The sequence below is a fragment of the Microcaecilia unicolor genome, chromosome 1 (genome assembly GCF_901765095.1).
Source record: "Microcaecilia unicolor chromosome 1, aMicUni1.1, whole genome shotgun sequence".
Taxonomy (NCBI): Eukaryota; Metazoa; Chordata; class Amphibia; order Gymnophiona; family Siphonopidae; genus Microcaecilia; species Microcaecilia unicolor.
Genome location: NC_044031.1, coordinates 103,711,478 through 103,719,185, shown reverse-complemented (window position 1 = coordinate 103,719,185; position 7,708 = coordinate 103,711,478). Strand labels below are relative to the sequence as shown.

Here is a 7,708-nt window from a genome sequence, read left to right as displayed (position 1 = left end):
TTATAATTTCTCTTTCTGGAACCCTGTAATTCTAGGCTCTAAATCTGGAAACTTAAGGGTACTTAAGCAATGGCCATCACTGCCTCCTCCTGGGGGTTATGAACACAGTACCATCTCCAATCCCCAGCTGATTCAGGGGGTGGAAGACCTAACTTAGGGAACAAACAAGGGACCTGCTACATAGCAATGCCCTGCACTGCTGGGTTGACATATTGCTATATAAAAATTATGAACAAATGGAATTTTAGTTTCTTTTTGAGTGTACTTATTAGCTTTCTTTCTTATGAACTGGTGAGGCACTACTCCATAAACAGCAGCCATCTTTGGGTTGGACAAAATTAATCTTGTCCATGTTGTAGAAATAGTCACTATACAGCTTTTCTATGTTGATTATGCTAGGAATGGTAATAACAGTCCCAGCTTCAGAAGGTCTTGTATTTTTAACCTCTTTTTCATAGCATTTTAAATCACCAGGATTTGGTGTGTCATTATTTTTATTCTTTTTTTCTTCAAATGCTCCTCCTTTCACTGTACTGCTGCACGGTGTACTGCAAAGTCCAAAAAATGTTAAAAACACTGGAATGAAAACTAACCCATGAAGAGCACCAAATAATATTATAAGAAATAAAACCTTGAAAAAAGTTCTGAAGACATGGCTTCCTGTTGCAGAGAGTACAACAACTCCTAACATTGTCGAGAGAGCACCTTGCACAATTGGGTAGCCAAGACTGTGTAATGCATCAATGACCTTTTCATTTACATTAGATTTCTTACTTGAAACAAATGCATAGGAAATGTGGGCTGAAAAGTCTACAGCAAATCCTGTACAGATGATGAGGCTAATCATGGATGTGGAATCTAGATTGATCCCCCAGTAAGTCATAAACCCAGAAACACCAGCTATGATGGAAGCGATTGCAAATGTTACCCACAAAGAACATAGTGGATTGGGAATTAATAGCAGGGAGAATGCCAACATAACTCCTGTTGCAACTATAATATTTTGAATCATACTTGAAATTATTACATTAGACTGGTCAAAATAGATAAACGCTGGGTGATAAAGCACTATGGGAATTCTACAGTTCTTTGCAACCTCCCTTAGCTGACTTAGCATTCTTTTCTTATCAATTGTAGTTGTGACATTTACTGTCTGGATGAAGAAACGTGAAGCTTCTATTATCTTATCATGAAGAATTATGTCCTGCTTAAATTCTGGATGAAAAACAAAGAGGTTTGCTAAATGTTTAATGAAATTAACTTCATTATCAACGTTTCTGAAAACAGTTTTATACGCTCTTAACCAGGATTGAGAAAGATTTTTATCTACATAAGAGCTACTTTCTAGTGACTCCATACAGTTTTCTATTTCATTTTGTATGGGTGGATCCCAATAGAACATTTGTTTAGTGATAATAACCATAACTCTGGGACCATAATTTGAAAAATATAATTTTTCCATGTCATAAAAATGACTGATATATGAATTTTTACTGACCAGACTTTGAAGGTCTAGACCGTCCTGTATCTGAAGACATCCATAAATACCACTAGCCAAGTATCCACCATACAACAACATCACAAAGAATTTGGACCAGTTGTTTGTAAGAAAAGGGCCATAATACTTTTTAAAGAATGCAGTCATTGGATGCTCTTCTTCTGCGCCTGTTGTCCTGTTAAAAGCTCCTCCCACACAGCAGATGTTATACATTGAGGAACGCTCAGGTTCAGCATCTTCCTTCACTATTTTGCAAGCCAGCCAGTGTCTGTTGTCTTCTTCTCGTTTGCCATTGAGAGCCAAAACAGCCCCGAAGAAGGTGATGTTGTATAAATAGCAAAAAAGGAGAGCTGTGCCAGTATAGATGCAGAAGGACTTCACTGACTGAAAAGGAGTCATAGTCCCTATATAAAATGCTAGAACGTCAGTGAGAGTGGTGATTGTTATAGACACTGCTGCCTCTGCGTAGGTGTCAGCCATCCGGTCTTCAACTTTACTTTGTACTTTAGTCTGTTGCCAGGAGGAGATCAAGATGAACATGTCATCAACACCAACTCCTGGAGGATGAAAAATAAAACATCCCTATTCATAAGACATCAACAATAAAATTCAGAAAAAAAGACGATTCAAGAAAAAGAGATGTGGTGATGTGAAGGGGCATTTTTGATATGACATCTAAATCTGATTTTGGACATTTTGCTGAAAACGTCCAAAAATCAAGTGACAAACAGAGATATTTTTGAACCTGAAAAATGTCTATCTTTTTATTTTGAAAATGGCCATTCCGCACTGTTTCTTGTGCTGGCTGGCTTAAAATGGGGTTGACTGTTCCCTCCCCTGTCCCTTTTATACTTCTCACGCCCCTCCTCTTCGTCTCTGCCCTTCACCTTCTTAACCCTTTCCTTACTTTCTGCCTGAACCTCTTCCCTGACCCTATCTCCTTCTATCCCTTCTTTCCTCTGCCCCTCCCTTCCTTCCCTTTGTCCCCCTGGCCTTCCGCCTGTTTGTGTGTGGCAGTCCCTTAAGGGGGTCTGCCTTCTTCTTTTCCTAGACATTTTGTTGACTGTTTGTGCTGAGTACGTTTTTCTTCTGTGATCATTTTTGAAAAAGAAAAAAAATGTCCAAGGGAAAAAGTCATTGGGACATATGCATGAGGCATATTTTCAAAGCACTTAGCCTTCCAAAGTTCCATAGGTTTCTATGGAACTTTGGAAGGCTAAGTGCTTTGAAAATATGCCTCATGGGGGGTTAGCAGTGGTCCAGCATTCTTAGTAGACTGGCCACACAGACTTCCCAGCAAAGCAGTGGGGCACCCTACGGGGTGCTGCAGTGGACTTCACATAAAAAGTCCCAGATACACATCTCACTGTTATCCCCTTATATTATATGGGGAGCCCTTCAAAACCCACCCAAAAGCTACTGTACTCAACTGTACACCACTACAATAGCCTTTATTACTGCAGGTGTCACCTATATATGGGTTTGGTAGGTTTTAGGTGGGTTTTGGAGGGCTCACACTTTCCATCAGAAGTGTAACAGTTAGAGTGAGATATGGGCGTGGGTCCCCTTCTGTACAGTCCACTGCACTGACCACTAGGCTACTCCAGGGACCTGCTTGCTACTCTAATAGGACTGGCCATAACATCTGATGCCGTCATAGAGGCTGGTATGTACAGTTTCTTTCACATTTTTGGGGGGTGGGAGGGGGTCATGCTTTAATCTCTCCAGTGGACATCTGGTCATTAGGGCACCTGTTTGTGACTCAGTCATGATTAAAACAGGTCTAGACCAAATTGCGTAACTTTTAGTCCTGGATGTATTTGCTTTGTTCCATTATGGCAGGAAAATGTCCAAATTTTGGGAACACCCAAATCCTGCCCCCCCCCCTCCAACATGATCCCATGTGAGTTGGATGCACTGCAGATGAACTACATAGAAAAATATGTTTAAAATGTGTTTCCAAAATAGCAATTTGGATGATTTGGAGAAAAAAAAATATCCATCTGCTGATTTATGCCCCTTTTTGAATGTTTTTCTGTTTCAAAAATGAACCTCTGAATGAGCCATTAACTGAGCGTATGCAGGTCTTGAATGGTTATTAAAAGTCACGTTTTTTAAAAATTCTTCTTATGCATGAAAATGATTGAATACATTTTTCTCTATTGCAGAAAAATACAGGATAGGTCTAATTTATGGGGAGGATGATTTTCTAAGGAATTTTCTTGGGTAACTTAGCTATTACTTTTATAAATTTTCTGACTGAAAACTGTCCTCCCCTTAAAGGCTAAATATATATTTCCTGTGGATACTTTACACTGCAGGATAAAGCTTGGGTTATGGTAGGCACAGTGTTTCATCCAGCAGTGAACTTTACCATGCATAGTTTTGTCCCACTGGCCCCATAATTTCAAAGGGAAGCTCCATGGCCCTTTTACTAAACTAAGTAAAATTTGCAGCTGCTGCTGCTTAACGCAGAATTTCACCACGAAGTAACTGCAAATTTTACACAGCTCTTATTGGGGTGATCCCATTATTTTTTTTATAGCAGGTTGTACATTAATGTTCCCATTAGTGCATGAGACCTGATTTTGGTTTCCCAAATTTGGGCATAGATTTAAGATCCATGAGCAAACTAATTAGTTAACAAGCTGTTAGCAATTATTGACGTTATTTAGCCCTAATTAAGATTTTTGCACAGATCTGCCTATAATGATGCATGCCTAAATTGTCTCACATGCAACCAAAATGGGGTGTGGCATGAGATGGGCATGAGCAGGTCAGGGGCATCTTCATAATTTAAGCACAGTGTTATATAATACGAGGGTTATGCACCAAACTTTACACCAGGTTTCAGCAGGTGTTTAAGTCCTCGTGCCCTTTATAGAATAATGCTCATGGATTTTTTCCAATGCCTAACTCTGGGGTCCTTTTTACAAAGGCGTGAGAGGGCTAATTCGTGGGTAGCACGTGCCAAATTGGCACTCCCACTGGGATAGTGCATGCGCCTGGCGGTAATTCTGAGTTTCTATTTTCTACCACGGGGGCGTTCCCACTGGTAATTGGCAGTGCTGTATGTTTACCATGCGGGTAGCGTGTGCGCCCTTACCGCTAAGTCAATGGCTGGTGGTAAGGGCTCAGGTCGTAAATAGGCGCATGCTGGTTTTACTTTTTGCACAGGTCCATTTCCCGGTCCATTAAAAATGGCCTTTTCCCCAGCCTCAGTAAAAAGTGACCCAGCGCGTGCCCATAAGGTGCGCTCACACTACCGCAGGCCACGTTTGATTGCAGCTTTGTAAAAGAACCCCTTTGAGCGCCGTTTACTGAATCTGGTCATTAATGTGGGAAAATATAGCACCTCCTATTTAGCATAGTAAGTGCAGTTCCATGACCTGTGACAGAAAAATACAGAATAATCTAGTTTGTTGAAAATGAAGATGTTTCACTTACCCAGGATGAAAAATGGTGCATCTAATATAGAGGTGAAAAAAGGCACCCTGAAATACAGCAACAGTCCAAAACTAGCCAGTATAGCTAAACCAGAAGACAATACTCCAAATGCTGCAACCCAGGCTTTGCTTCTCACACAGTCAAACCTGTAAAACATTCACAGTTTAATATTAAAAGATTTTTAAAAAATAGGTTATAAGCTGAATTTATACAAAACCAGGACTTAGACAAATTCCAATCAGAAATGAACTTATTAGCTTTGTTGAATAAAAATAATTACCCAGGGCTCCTCTTATAAAACAATGCTAGTGATACTGGTATGCTAAATGGGACGAAGCCCATGCAATTGCTATGGGCTTTGCCACATTCGCCGCACCAGAATTGCTAGTGCGGCTTTGTAAAAGGAGCCTGTAGTTTCCGGGTCTTGTACATCTTGGAAAAACCACATATCTCCTTGTTATCCCTTTATAAGCATCTACTGACTAGGCCTCTCTTGGAGGTATATATTATATTGTCAGTTTCATTACAATATGAAAGACTCTGTGCCCCCTTCTCTGATGCACATTCACTCTTCCGACATCACCGACATCTGAATTTGGGCAAAAGAAGCTCATTGAGGAAGCTCCAGACGAATTTGTAGTCTGTGATGTTAGCTCAGATTAAGTTGCAAGAAGCCAAAACATTTGCCCTCACCAAACTACCTTATTTACATATGCTCAGATTCACTTCCATGACCCGATCCCATAGGAAACATTGTTGAGAAATTAGAAAAATAGATATATTTCAACCTTGATGGAATAAGTAGGAATAAGTTACACAACTTCTTATACACAAATTAAGGAAGTCTCACATATATGTGAAAAGGAAAATATACTATCTTAAATCCCATTGCACACTTTTCCTTGTGTCCTTTATGAGTACTACAATTCAAGGAGGTCCATTCTCTGGGCTGTTCTGATGGCTCAGCAGTAGTGCTGCATTCTGTCGTACAAGAGATCTGGGGTTGAATACAGAGCCCTTTTTCTTATTTTTCTGGCTAGCTGGTACTGGGGACACTGTGGTAGAACTGTTTACAGGTGTGTGTGTGTGTCTGTAAGGGGAGGTACCAGTCAGTGTACAACAATTAAACCAGGTGGCTGAAGCATGGGTGGCAGCCTTCACTGGTGATGGAAAAGATGTCCATGCTTCATTATGCACAGGTCAGACAGAATGTTGCTTTCCTCCATGGAAACATTTGGCTCCCTCTTGGCAGCCATCTTGTTCATCTAATGTTGTGCTCATATAGAGGGCGCTGAGGTGTGTGGACTGGAACTGACTACTGAGGTTCCGTGCAGCTCATAGGGTTTATTGAATTTATATACCGCTTTATACCAAAGTGTCAAAATGGTTTACAATTACAATGCTCATTGGATTTAAAATCACAATACAATCTTACAAGCAAACAGTAAACAAATCTATAACACATCAAATGAAATGTTGGCGAAACATCCAAGTTTTTAAAAGTTTACAAAATGCATAATATGAATGGGCATTTTGAAGTTCCTCCATGTCCATTTCAATAACAGACTATGAACGTTTTCTCCAGGAACCTGTCCAAACTTTTTTAAAAACTCAGATATACTAACCACTGTTACCACATCCTCTGGCAGCGAGTTACAGAGCTTAACTATTGAGTGAAAAAATATTTCCTACTATTTGTTTTAATTTCATTGAGTGTCCCCTATTCTTTGTACTTTTTGAAAGAGTGAAAAATCGATTCACTTCTACCCATTCTACACCACTCAGAATTTTATAGACCTCAGTCATATCCCCCCTCCGTTGTCTTTTTTCCAAGCTGGAGAGCCCTAACCTCTTTAGCCTTTCCTCATATAAGAGGAGTTCCGTCCCCTTTATCATTTTGGTTGCTTTTCTTTGAACCTTTTCTAATTCCGCTATATCTTTTTTGAGATATGGTGACCAGAATTGAATGCAATACTCAAGGTGAGGTCACTCCATGGAGCGATACAGAGCAATTATAATATTCTTGGTCTTATTTTGCATCCCTTTCCCTAGTAATTCCTAGCATCCTCTTTGTTTTTTTGGCTACCGGCACACACTGGGCAGAAGATTTTATATGCGTAAGCAGGTAAATAGTGTTATTGGCAGGTCTATTCACCAAGCTCAAACATTGATAAAATGGTAAAAAAAGAAATACTTTCTTACTTCTTGTTTGTTCATGCCGCTATATTGTGCTTATTCCTCCAGCACCCTCCTAGGACAGTGCAGCGCCCCCCATGCTGCCACCCTGTCTTTCAACACTTCCCTAGACTACTCCAACATCCCCCAGGGGGTGATACTGCACACTTTGGGAATCACTGCTCTTAGCCACTCTTCCATAATACATAAGTGTTAAGGTTATCATGTAAAATGCATGTTAAAGCTCATTAATCTTAACACACATTGCCCTCTAAAGCGGAGTGGCCTAGTGGTTAGAGCGCCAGTCTTGACATCCAGCAGTGCCTGGTTCAAATCCCACCACCGTTCTTTGTGATCTTGGGCAAGTCACTTAACCCTCCATTGTCTCACATATAAAACGTTGATTGTGAGCCCTGCAAGGACAGGGAAATATCCAGAGTACCTGAATGTAACTCACCTTGAGCTACTAGTGAAAAATGTGTGAGCAAAATCCAAATAAATAAATAAATAAATAAAAACCATCTGATGTTTACCCATCAGAACTGTACATTTCCACAAATGCCAAGCATATTTTTCTGATCACAGGGA

At 40.2% G+C, this 7,708-nt stretch overlaps 1 protein-coding gene across 1 annotated transcript in view; it reads right to left on the bottom strand.

Moving 5' to 3' along the window:
• Positions 1–268: 268 nt before the first annotated feature.
• Positions 269–7,708, bottom strand: part of LOC115468756 (patched domain-containing protein 3-like) — a 28,162-nt gene continuing 20,722 nt past the window's right edge. The window contains exons 3-4 of the mRNA XM_030200757.1: positions 4,946–5,091; positions 269–2,055 (exon numbers count right to left, since the gene is read on the bottom strand). Coding sequence (XP_030056617.1) covers positions 269–2,055; positions 4,946–5,091 — 1,933 coding nt within the window. The remainder of the gene's footprint in view (positions 2,056–4,945; positions 5,092–7,708) is intronic.